The sequence below is a fragment of the Symphalangus syndactylus genome, chromosome 18 (genome assembly GCF_028878055.3).
Source record: "Symphalangus syndactylus isolate Jambi chromosome 18, NHGRI_mSymSyn1-v2.1_pri, whole genome shotgun sequence".
In the NCBI taxonomy this organism is placed as follows: domain Eukaryota; kingdom Metazoa; phylum Chordata; class Mammalia; order Primates; family Hylobatidae; genus Symphalangus; species Symphalangus syndactylus.
In genome coordinates, this window is record NC_072440.2 from 100,658,534 (window position 1) to 100,671,549 (window position 13,016).

Here is a 13,016-nt window from a genome sequence, read left to right on the forward strand (position 1 = left end):
TCCCCTAGCTCCAAGAGAATGACACTCTCAAAGGACTGGGAAAGTGTGGCACCATGAGGATGTATTCTCAGTGACAAAGGAGCTTCCTGGGGCTCTTAAGATGGCATTGAAACAGCCCTTTAGCAAGAACAATAACAAAATGCTGAAGTGCTGGGACAGTCTTTCCCAAGACCTCTCCCGAGCTGCACACACACACAAAGCAACACCAGGGCCAAGGCGCAAGACGAAAGCACCATGTCTATTTATGCTGCAGGTAGAAGCTTCCACACACATTCGCTCATTTCATCTTCCCAGAAATTCTGCAGTGTCGATAATAAAGTTGCAAAACCAGATTCAAAGAGGTTAAAAAACTTCCCCAAGATCACAAAGTTCGAAAGTGATGGAGTCCGGCCCAACTTGTGATTATCAGCCCCTAAAGGAACCCCCTTTCCACCAGCACGGGCTTCCCTGGGTTGGACTGAACCCAGACGTGTGACCGACTCTAACGGGCTGGCACTCGCGGTCTCACGTTGGCTCAGAGACACCCTTTCGGAGGCGTGTCCTCCCAGTTCTAGAGATTCCCAGAGAAGAGGAGGTGCTCACTAACCAGGCAGCTCGCCCAGACTCTGGGCAGTGAGAGGGAGGGAGCGCCGGCCGCGGGAGCGGGATGGAGACCAGCAGCCCGCGGCCCCCGCGGCCCAGCTCCAACCCGGTGCTGAGTCTGGACGCCCGGCTGGGCGTGGACACGCGCCTCTGGGCCAAGGTGCTGTTCACCGCGCTCTACGCACTCATCTGGGCTCTGGGCGCGGCGGGCAATGCGCTGTCCGTGCACGTGGTGCTGAAGGCGCCGGCCGGGCGCGCGGGGCGCCTGCGCTACCACGTGCTCAGCCTGGCGCTCGCGGGCCTGCTGCTGCTGCTAGTCGGCGTGCCGGTGGAGCTCTACAGCTTCGTGTGGTTCCACTACCCCTGGGTCTTCGGCGACCTGGGCTGCCGCGGCTACTACTTCGTGCGCGAGCTGTGCGCCTACGCCACGGTGCTGAGCGTGGCAGGCCTGAGCGCCGAGCGCTGCCTAGCCGTGTGCCAGCCCCTGCGTGCCCGCAGCCTGCTGACGCCGCGCCGGACCCGGCGGCTGGTGGCGCTCTTGTGGGCCACCTCGCTCGGCCTCGCCCTGCCCATGGCCGTCATCATGGGACAGAAGCACGAACTGGAGACGGCGGACGGGGACCCGGAGCCCGCCTCCCGAGTGTGCACGGTGCTGGTGAGCCGCACCGCGCTCCAAGTCTTTATCCAGGTAAGGGCGTGGAGAGCGGGAGTTGGGGGGGGGGGGCGGTGCTGGGAGGAGGGAACCCCCTCTCCCCGGGGAACAGACATCTTCAACTCTAATGCTCGCCATCACCCAGAAAGTTGGGTCTCGTTGCTCTGTCCCATTTTACTAGACGGAGGGAGGCGTGGCCAAAGTGAAGCATTGAGAGAAGTCCCGATTTAAATTCAAAATTAACTCCAAAGTCAATGTTCCCACTCTTGCGAGAGTGGTGCACAGACATTACTGGGTGTAAAGTTGCCTGCGGAGCCTGTGAAAATACGGAGTCCGTGACCCCCCCAAGTTCCTGCCTCAGTATCCCGAAGTCTGTGTTCCAATGAGCCCCCGCAGACGGCTCTGGAGAGGACCTCCCTGGAGGTAGGGTGGGGACGGGGAAGGCACTCCCGGCCTCTCTTCCAGAAGCCTGATCAGGCTTCTAACCTCATTTCCTGTTACCTTCTCCTGGGCAGCCTTGCCTCCTCCAGGCCACTTGTCCCCCCACACCTCTTGCCCCCACTTTCCCCGAACCCCCCACCGTGCCCAGCCTCTGGCTTTTAAGTCAAAAGCTCATTCTTCCAACCCTTCTTATTCCCCAAAGTGCAGCTCTGATCTCACCTCCTCCCCAACTCCAGGGACTCTGCCCTGTCTTCTGAATTCTCTCAGCATGTGATGTATTTGCAGCACTTCACAATGCATTTTCTGAAAGTGATGCTCACCTTTCTAAGTGTCTGTCTCCATTTCCGCATCGTTCTACAAGCCAGTGTCCTCTGCTCGCTTGCTCTAGTCACATTAGACCATGATCTCATGTACCAGCACATTGCGGAAGTGGGAAAGGCTGAGAAAGCACAGGCCCCTCCAGGCCCTGCTGGGCCTCCAGGAAACCTAAAGGAACAAAGCAGGGTGGAACCAGGACCCCTTCTCTGCACACTGGCACACGAGGGTATGTGGGAGAGTTTACTGTGTGAATTCATCAGGGCACATGGAGGGTGCAGAGGCTGCTTAGGGGACTCGTCCTAAGCAGCCTCCTAAGTGGCTTCTTAGTGTCACGTTCCCAGGCGAGGCTCCCTCTGGTGTTAAGCTGCCTCCTGCAGCTGGAAGCCCAGCCTGCCTACACAGTCGAAGGGCCCTCTCTAAAGTCTCATCTCTCTTCCTATACCCTCTCCTCGTTCCTGAAGATCCCACCTTTGTTCGTGTCTGCTCATCCACCCCCTGGGCAGGGGTAGAGGACTGAAGGACCTCAGGGAAGGTGTTCACTCACCAACCTGCTTTTCACTCATGACCAAGAGAAATCCATGGAGCAGGCAACGTCTTAAGATTTCATGGGTGTTCAGTGGAGGCACTTTGTTCCCATTCAATCTAAACATTGTGGAGGGGAGAGGGACTCTCCATGGCCGGAATCCTCCCAGATCTTGAGCATGCCCCACAGTCCTGCCCCCGGAATCCACAGAGGCCACCGAGTCATCTTCAGAAGTGTACCTCTGTGGAGTGGCTGTCCTGGCAACAGGGCCTTCTCTCCACTGAACTTGTCACCTCTTATTTCTTTAAACAACATCTTCCTCCCCTAGTTCCTTTCTGACAGGCTCAGCCCAGAGATCCCTTGCGCATCACATGGAATCTGCCATGATCAACTGTCTGCAGTGATTTTCCCGTGGGTCTGGGGGCTCCAATCGGCACCTGGAAGCAGGACACAGGTCTCCCGTGGATGTGGGGTATGGAGGGTGGGATCTGGCCTGGAGAGAGGGAGAGAAGGATGGAGGGACCAAATGCCTGAGGAAGATGTATTTATTTGTTTCCTTGTTTATTTTACATGGAACTTCGCATTTAAAAGTTTATAAGGCTCGGTGCAGTAGCTCAAGCCTGTAATCTCAGCACTTTGGGAGGCTAAGGCAGGAGGATCAGTTGAGGCCAGGAGTTCGAGACCAGCCTGGGCAACATAGTGAAACCCTGTCTCTCCTAAAAATAAAATAGTTAGCTGGGCATGGTGGCACGCCTGTAGTCCTAGCTGTTGAGGAGCCTGAGGCGGGAAGATCCCTTGAACCCAGGAGTTTGAGGTCGCATTGAGTCATGATTGCATCACTGCACTCCAGCAGGGGTGACAGAGCAAGACCCTGTCTCAAAAAATAAAAATTAAACATTAAAAGTTCATAATCTGTTTCTGAACAAAAAATCTAGCCATTGTGGAAGGGGAAAAAGAGGCTGGAGAGGGGTGTAGTCAGAACTCTATGTTGCAAATGATGGAAACAGAACTGGAGGCAACTTCAGCCAAAATAAAAAATTGAAGCAAGGATGTTGGGGCAGCCAGGATCTCTGGACAGAGTCAGGGCCTCAGGGATCCCAGGAGCCCCTCTCTCTCCTGCTCTTCCCAGACTCAGAAAGAGGCCTCTGGGTGTCTGTGGGTAGGGTTCACATGCCCAGGTCTGTCCACAGGGCAAGAACATGGCTGCTGGCATCCTCTGTGATAATTCAATGAGATCATGTGGAATTACCCAGAATATTGCAGGTCCTCATCAAATGTTCACCTTCTTTCCTTTCCTGCCTTTTCTTCCCACCTGAGGGTTTAACTCCAGCTCTCCCTTCCCAGCCTGGTACAGTGCCTGGCTCACAGGAAGCAGAATCAGGGCCTTCCCACCTGTCCCGTCTTCTCTCCCTCCCTGCCTGCTCTGCCCTTCTCCTTCCCTCCCTCCTCTCCTCACTCATCATCAAGCTCCCTCCTTCCTCCACCCCTGGCCTCTCCTTAATAGCTCAGCTCCATTTGTCTTCTCTGGATTTACTTTTTGTTTTGTTTGTTTTTTTTGATATGGAGTCTCACTTTGTCGCCAGGCTAGAGTGCAGTGGCACGTTCTCGGCTTACTGCAACCTCATCCTCCCGGGTTCAAGCGATTCTCCTGCCTCAGCCACCTGAGTAGCTGAGACTACAGGCGTGTACCACTACGCCCAGCTAATTTTTGTATTTTTAGTAGAAACGGGGTTTCACCATGTTGGCCAGGATAGTCTCGATCTCCTGACCTCGTGATCCGCCCGCCTCGGCCTCCCAAAGTGCTGGGATTATAGCCGTGAGCCACCGCGCCCGGCCTAGATTCACTTTTTGTTTGTTGTTTTTTATTTTATTTTTATTTTATTTTTTGCTTTGAAAACATCTTTACTGTTTAAACAAGGTTATCTACGTACATTTTTTAAAAATTTGAGCATGAGTAAGCAAAGAGGTGTGAGAGTTTGGTAGGATGAGGAACCCCACGGCAGCTGTCCCTGTGGCGTCTGGGGCAGCAGCTGGGAGGACCGGTGAGGAGAGACCAGCTGGAGACCCGCAACCTCATCTCTCTGCTCTCTTTGCCCAAGAGATCTTCCCAGGCCTCCCCACCACTTTAATCCACTGCCACTGGGTACCCCAGCTCTACCAAGGGGTATCATCCTCCTTTTGCCACATCGATTCAGGTCCTGCTGTTGCTGCCGGGTAGCAGGATTCCAAGGGCTAAAGCGCCTGAGTGCCTTCCTGCAGTCTTGACCTGGTTTCTTGGCCTCAGAGGCTGTGACCATGGACTGTGACTTTAAACTGAAGCTGTCCAGCAAGTGGGAGCCGCTTGAGGACCTGTTTGAATCTGAGGACTGCAAAGCAGCCTGAGGCACTTGGGGTCGCGTCTACAAAGCCAAGAGGAAAGGTGGTTTCTTCACAAGCTTGAGCACCCGCAGGCCCGCCCTCTTCGGAAAGTCTATCTCATGCTGACAGGGAAGTAGGGCTTCTGTACGACCTCTGACTTATAATCTAGTGGTGCAGAGCTACTAACAAACAAGAAGCCAGCTCAGTTACCTTGGGGGAGAGTGAGGTCATCATCACCTTCCATCCTAGATGCAGTTTGCTGCCTGCATGACCACTGGGAGTTGCATAGGTATGTAGAACCTGCCAATATTTTAATTATGAGTAAAGACGAGTCAAAATTACTGATATGAGTGGTACTCTATTTTTTTGTTCACCTTTAAAGCCTTGGGCAGATCTGGATCTAGCAGCTGTAACATTCTGGTTCTGAGTCCCAGAGCTACTTATCGAGGCAAGACATTATTCCAGAGCTGCTGATACATGGGCTATAGAGTGTGTATTTGCAGAACTACTAATGTCAGAACCAATATTTTTTATCATCCACACTAGTAACCTTTAGCCCCATGACAAGCTAGCACTAAGCACAGAGCAGCAGGTACAGGAATCTACCTCCCAGCTGCCTGCACATGGTTCCCAGCTGCAGCAGAAGAGCCAGCGCATTGCTGCTCAGATCTGGCTGTGCAGTTCTCCGCTGAGGCCTGGCATGGCTGTGACGATGAACCATATTTCCACAGTGCCTGGGAGCCGAGTTCCACCACTTGTCACAGTCTGGAATAGTGACTTCCAGGCTGTTCCTAATTGGGAGACAAGCTTGAAAAAAAAAAAAAGTGCCAAAGTGCCAAGCAGTGTTTGTGTTTTGAATATGCTACTCACGTGGTTTCCTTGACATGGTTCAACCTGGCCAGAGCAATGAAGCTGTGAAATGAATTCTGTCAGTCTAACAGCATCTTTTGACAAATAGTGCGTTTAAAAATGTTTAACTTGAAACATACAGTGTATGTTAACGCAACAAAATAACCAGAGTCAAATTAGGATTATTTTGGTTCTAATATTTTATCAGTGAGTTGATTCACTGTTCATATTAATCAGTGTTTTTTTTGTCCAAGAAAATTGCTCACAGTTTTTGAAAGTATGAAAACTATAGTTTTCCCAGAAAGATTTTAAAACTCCCAAAGATTAATTACTAATGTATAAATATATTTTTAATTTTGATTTTTGTCTTGACTCGTATTAAAGCTACAAATTGATAGTAATTAAGTATGTCATTACTGATATAAACCTGTTTGGTTCCTCAACAAACTAAATCGATGGTCATAGGTAGTGTTTTATTCTTCCGTCAGTGTTGCTGATTTGCAAGCAAGCATTAAGATAAAAAAAGCCGGAATGATAACTCCATAAAAAGGCACAGGGCCCAATTCAGATAGTTCATACTGATTTTAAAGTGGTATTAAATATCATTCAGTTAGTCTGGGCACAGTGGCTCACACCTGTAATCCCAGCACTTTGGGAAGCCAAGGTGGGCAGATTGCTTAGCTCAGGAGTTCAGGACGAGCCTGGGCAGCATAGTGAGAACCCCATCTCTACAAAAATTACAAAATTTAGCCAGGCGTATTGGCACATGCATGTAGTCCCAGCTACTCGGGAGGCTGAGGTGGGAGGATCACTTGAGCCCAGGAGGCAGAGGTTGCAGTAAGTTGTGATTGCACTACCGCCCTCTAGTCTGGGTGACCTCGTCTCAAAAAAAAAAAAAAAAAAAAAAAAAATGCTCAGTGTTTAAAACGTTTGCTAAAGGAAAGATGGAAGAGAGCCTTAGAACTGATGGGGGGAAACCCTAGAACACACTGATTTTGAATTTTTAAAAGTAAGCATTTAAAACACAGAGTATTATATAAATAAATTCATTTTTCTAAGTCAAATAGTATCGATGATAACCCAAGGTGTGTGATGGAAAACAGCAATCCTGTCGTTCTCCACGCTCTGATTCATTTCTCTATTTCTCTAGTTGAGAGGCAAGTACCATGCATTCTTGTCTCTTGCCCTCTTTGCCTCCACATTTCTATAGAGCACACTAGCTTTATTTCTCAGTTTTAAATTGTATCCACTGTCTTATATTTATAGAAAATGAGCATTTCACTCTACTACATTCCTATCCCTGCCCTCTGCCACCATCACCTCAACACACACTGGCCCCATCCTCCTTCCAGTATAATTCTATCCCTGTGCTGGGTTAAATTTATGTTCAGTATTTATGTAATTGTGACTATGTAAACATTCTTCACAGATGATCCATGCGTTGTATTTTCTTTCTAATCCAAAGACTTTTGTTTTCTTTGCAGTTAATAATATATGGTCTTTTTTTTATTTGCAAAGTATTTTACGTACCTATTTGTAGTTCATTTCCAGCTTCTCTATCACAAGCGTAAATGCCCTTTCAATATGTTCTGATCCATTAGATAGTCTACCAGTTTCATCTTTTATTTTTCAGTTCTCCCTGGAGCTCTCTGGTCTCCTGCTCCAGTCCCACTGGTTGCTCTCTAGTGCACAGGGGGACCATAGGGAAGTCTCATCTGCACAGGGGCCCCCCGGGAGCTCCCTTCCATCTGCACAGGGGCCCCCGGGAGCTCCCTTCCATCACTCGGTGGGTCCTCTGTAGGATACCCCATTTTGAATGACAGGTCTTCCTCCTTATTGGCTTATAACCTTATTTGTCTAGAACATATGTTCTTTTAATCTCCTGAGACCTGAGGAAGGGTCCATAGAGGGTAAAAAAATTTGAGAATTTGCATGTCAAAAATTGTTTTCTTTTATCCTCACATTTGTCATAATATGGCTGGGTATAAAATTCTAAGATGGAAGCCATTTTTCTCACAAATTGTAAAGCACTTCTCATGATTTTCTAGCTTCCACCATTGCTTTTATGAAGTGAATGTCATTCTGGTTTTCCATCCCATCTATGTGACCTGTTTTATCTGTTTGGAAGCTTTCAAGATCTTCTCTTTATACCCAAGGTGCTAAACGTCATAAGAATGAGACTTGCTGTGAGTCTATTTCTATCCATTCTTCTGGGCACCCAGACAGCCTTTCAGTCTAGAAGCTCAGATTCCTCAACGTTGGGAAAACTTTCTTGAATGCATTTTTAAATAAAATTTCCTCCCCTCTGTTTTCTCTATTTTTTTCTTTCTGGAACCCCTATTATGAACATCCTAAACTAATCTGAAATTTTATTTTCTCTCTCCTCACTTTCTGAGAACTTTCTCGACCTTATCTTCTAACCCTTCTGCTGCTCCTTCTGCTAGCAGATTCCGGGCCTGGGGCACAGCCAGATGGTGAGGGCCACAGGGCCCTGGCACTGCCCCATAGCCCTTGGCATTACCTCCACAGGTGAATGTGCTGGTGTCCTTCGTGCTTCCCTTGGCACTAACTGCTTTCCTGAACGGGGTCACAGTGAGCCACCTGCTGGCCCTCTGCTCCCAAGTGCCATCCACTTCTACCCCGGGCAGCTCCACCCCCAGCCGCCTGGAGCTGCTGAGTGAGGAGGGTCTCCTCAGCTTCATCGTATGGAAGAAGACCTTTATCCAGGGAGGCCAGGTCAGCCTGGTGAGACACAAAGACGTGCGCCGGATCCGCAGCCTCCAGCGCAGCGTCCAGGTTCTCAGTTAAGTCCTCTGTAACGTCACCCCAGAAGAAAGGGGCCCAGGTTCCAGGGCTGCCTCCACCAATCCCTGGCCGGGTGACCTCAGCAAGTCATTATCTCTCTCAAGGCTTCCTTTATCCTATGCCCCAGGGGAACTGTATAACCAACAGACTTCCTGTAGGGTTCGGTGGTATAATTAAAGGAAAGAATAGGAATTCTGTACATGAAGCCTCCGATCTGCTCCAGGGAGTTGCACACACAGGCAAACAGAGACCTGACCACTTTTCAGTAAGTCTGGTGGTGTGGATGAACACAAGAAGCAGTTATAGTTAAAGACTGCGGCTGCAAATTGTGGACTCTCAGATGGGCTGGGTACCTAAATCCAGTTCCCTTCAAACTCCATTTTCCCTCCTACAACACGGATCTGTTTGCTTTCTTGTTTTGTAAGTCTCTGGGAAAATTTGGCCTTATAAGAGAAACTCCAAAAGGCACCAGAGAGCAGAGGTCTCTCCAAGCACCCACCATAACCCAGGCACTAGCTAAGGTATGGAAGGATCAAGTACAAGACAGGCACTCTGCTGTCATCAATGTCACAGTCTTGTGTATGGACAGAGACGCAAGAGCTAAGTGCAATGTGATGTGATAAGTAACACAAAGTCAGCACATGAAGGTGTCAGGCTTCATTTTATGGACAATGGTCAGTGATTGAAAAAGTTGATGTCCATGAGTGACGGGAGATTTGCTTTTGAGACCTATTGCACTCAGCTCTTTGGAGAATGAGCTAAACATGCCTCTCAAACTTCACTGTGCATAAGAATGATCTCGAGAGTTGCAAAATGCAAGCCACAGGGCCAAAGATTCTGCAGTTCTACCAGGCTTCTCATTGGTGTTGACACTGCTGGTCCAGGGGCTACCCTGGGCTAGATGATGGCTTTGCCAGTCGGAGCAGAGTAGAAGCAGGAGAGGGAAGGGGTGGGAGGTTGGGGAACTCGTCATAGTCCAGTGCAGAGGCAGTAAGAGTGTCTTAGGGAGGTAGCAGTGAGAGCAGGGAAAGCACACAGAGGAGAGATGCTAAGAAGGAACTTTTTAATAGACTGGATATAGAAAGGAACAGAAAAATAGGAGTCTCTGGCTTATGGCTTGAGTGCCAGATGAATGCCAGTGCTGTAAATTAACCAGAGAAAAGACTAAAGGAGCAATAGGCTTTCTAAGACAAGAGAGACACGAGTTCTTTTTCTTTTTGAGATGGAGTCTTGCTCGGCCACCCAGGCTGGAGTGCAGTGGCGTGGTCTCAGCTCACTGCAACCTCCTCCTTTCAGGTTCAAGCAATTCTCCTGCCTCAGCCTCCCAAGTTGCTGGGATTGCAGGCACCTGCCACCACGCCCAGCTAATTTTCATCCTGTTAGCCTGGCTGGTCTCGAACACCTGACCTCAACTGATCTGCTTGCCTCGGCTTCCCAAAGTGCTGGGATTACAGGCATGAGCCACCGTGCCTAGCCCAAGAAAGACACATTTCTGTTGTACATGCAGATCAATAACCAGGTAGGGATATCTAGCCCTGGGTTGGGAATATATTCTAATGGCCAAGAGGAGGTCTTAGAAGCATGCTGTGTCCTGGTCATGGTCACAGAGAGAGGGGAAGCCTCAGAAGCATGGCCTGTGCCATGGACATTCACCCAGAGGACAGGATCACATGAGGTATGAGAAGAGATTCAGGTCGGGGTATATCAGATAACCTCAAAGCCTCCTTCCAACCCTTGACTCCAGGACCAAGTTTGAGGGAAATGCTGCTGTCCCCTTGGGCATCATCCTCCCTTTGCAATGGTGTAACTGAGAATGTGTTTGCTTTCTCCTGGCGCTGTCTCTCCCTTTCCGATGCTCTGCAGGAGCCATCGTGGTCATGTATGTCATCTGCTGGCTGCCGTACCACGCCCGCAGGCTCATGTACTGCTACGTCCCTGATGACGCGTGGACTGAGTGAGTGTGGCAGAAGGACCCTAGCACACAGGGAGGGCCCAACTGGGCTGGGCCTGGGGTCTCCATTGCTCTCCAGAGGGACCCTCCATTGCTGGGTCCTCTGGAACCCTGGACTGCATTCCACCTGGCCCTGTGCAGTCTGTGCCTTGAAATCTCGCAGCCAGGGATGGGGAACAGAACGTTGTCTCTGACCTGGTAAGGCCGTGTGCATGAGAGGCCTAGCCAAGACTGTGGGATTCTCACTACAGGAGAGAGAGAAGCCTACAGCCTGGGAAGGGGGAGCACAGGCCATGCTTCTGAGGCTTCCCCTCTCTCTCCTTCCTCTCCTATTCCAAGGAGAGTGTGAGGAAGACACAAAGCTGCGACCCCATGAGCTAACAAAGGTCCCCTCGGCAGAGACCAAGACATGCACCCCCTTTTATGACATGGTTGGAGAAGATGAGAGAATTCATAATCTGCCTTTCAGAAATCACTGTGCCCCAATCATAAGTGGGAGTCAAACATCCAAAAGAATCGAGGTCCCAGGAAGCCTCCACAGAAAGAGCCATGTGACAGATGCCTCCTCCTCAGGAGCCACCAGCACCCCTTACACTTGTGCGGGCAACATGAGCTTGTGCCAAGTGCTTCCCACTGCAAAGAACCTGCAGCAAGGAGTGTGGCTCCTCAGAAGGACCTTCGGCTCTTAGTGCAGCCACATCTCCCAACCACACGCAGCAGCCCGGGGCACCCAGGGCCTCAGTGGCTGGACAGATGGCCCCTGTCAGTCAGCAGTGTCACCTTACCATGAGGTGACCAGGAACCACAGCCAGGAATGGCAGATCATAGAGGCTGGGTTGAGGGCATCAGCAGCTGGGGACGAAACATTTGTGGAATTTACATTGTGCTTCCTGGCCGAGTGTGGTGGCTCACACCTGTAATCTCAGCACTTTGGGAGGCTAAGGCAGGTGGATCACCTGAGGTCAGGAGTTCAAGACCAGTCTGGCCAACATGGTGAAACCGCATCTCTACTAAAAAGACAAAAATTGGCTGGGCATGGTGTTGTGCACCTGTAGTCCCAGCTATTTAGGACTGTAGGCAGGAAAATTGCTTGGGCCCGGGAGGCGGAGGTTGCAGTGAGCCGTGCCATTGCAGTCCAGCCTGGGAGACAGAGCAAGACTCCGTCTCAAAAACAAACAAACAAACAAACAAAAACACTGTGCTTCCTGATAGCAGAAAATAGGCTCCCTCATGCAGCCCTCTGGAGGAGAGGCATTCTCCAGCAGGAAGTGGACATTGCGAGGAGGTGACAGGTCCTCTAACCAGGCTTCCGGGTTTCTCTTACAGCCCACTGTACAATTTCTACCACTACTTCTACATGGTGACCAACACACTTTTCTACGTCGGCTCAGCTGTGACTCCTCTTCTCTACAACGCCGTGTCCTCCTCCTTCAGAAAACACTTCCTGGAAGCCATCAGCTCCCTGTGTGGGGAGCAGCACCCCATGGAGCAGTTACCCCCTGAAGCCCCGGAGTCCCACCCTAATGGATATAGCTTCAGGCTTTGGGGATCCCCCAGAAACCGGGACCTGAATGTAATGCAAGAATGAACAGAACAAGCAAAATGACCAGCTGCTTAGTCACCTGGCAAAGCAGCTGAGCAACCTTATCACTAATCATTCAAGCTTCACAGCCAGGGCAACTTCTATCAACCCCAGCTCTGCTGAGAACCATCAAGTGCAGGGAAGCCACGTGACCCCTCCTAGCCTCAGGCTCCCTCGTCTGTGTAGTGGAGATTAAAGAACAGCACCCATCTCTTAGTGTTGTCTGAGACTAAAGTGCTTAGCACAGAACCTGGTGTGTAGTAGATGCTCAATAAATCTTTGCTGGCGCGATTTCTGTTGTTACTGTTGTTGCATGGCTATCATCATTGCTTTCCTGCTGTCCTGAAAGCCCAGGACATTCTTCTGTAGTTTTACGCTCAGGTGTCCTATAAATTTCCTCAAATGACAAATCAGCAGTGCCCCAGAAGCTGACCAAATTGGTGCCTCACATGAGCTGTAGTAAGATTCTCCATTCTCTCCCAGGCAGGTAGAAGCTGTTGACACTGACAGCAGCTTCTGCAGACTCTGGAAAGCCAGTGGGCTGCTGGCGTCCCCTCCTGCCTCTGGCCAAGCCAGCCCATGTGGCTTACGGGGTAACGGCCATGCACACTCTGCCATGAGGCATATGCGGCCCAGTTATGCTCTGGCCAGCGCAATGCTGGACAAGAGTTGAATCTTAATTCTCTTCATCAGGGCAGGATCTGCCTGTTTGACAGCAGGCCTCAGTCCCTGCACTGCCCGCACAGGCCAGGCCCACTTCCTACCACCAGCCTTGCACCTGAAGGCAGTAAGGCTGAGGCCAGGGGAGCAATGGTGCTTTTCCCTGAGTGCAGAGGACGCAGTGGCAAAAGGCAGGGGAGGGTACCGGCCTGTGAGGGGAGGAGGAGAGAGACGGGTGCAGGACAGATCACCAAGGAGAGGTTCATTTTGATAAACTGCGTCAACGCTTCCCTAG

At 50.5% G+C, this 13,016-nt stretch overlaps 1 protein-coding gene across 1 annotated transcript; it reads left to right on the forward strand.

Annotated features, from left to right (window-relative positions):
* Positions 1–582: 582 nt before the first annotated feature.
* Positions 583–12,352, forward strand: NTSR2 (neurotensin receptor 2). The gene is given in 5 exon segments (XM_055253578.2): positions 583–1,270; positions 8,253–8,526; positions 10,392–10,482; positions 11,806–11,980; positions 11,982–12,352. Coding segments are annotated over 5 exon segments (1,233 nt in total). The 5' UTR covers positions 583–646; the 3' UTR covers positions 12,051–12,352.
* The last annotated feature ends 664 nt before the right edge of the window (positions 12,353–13,016 follow it).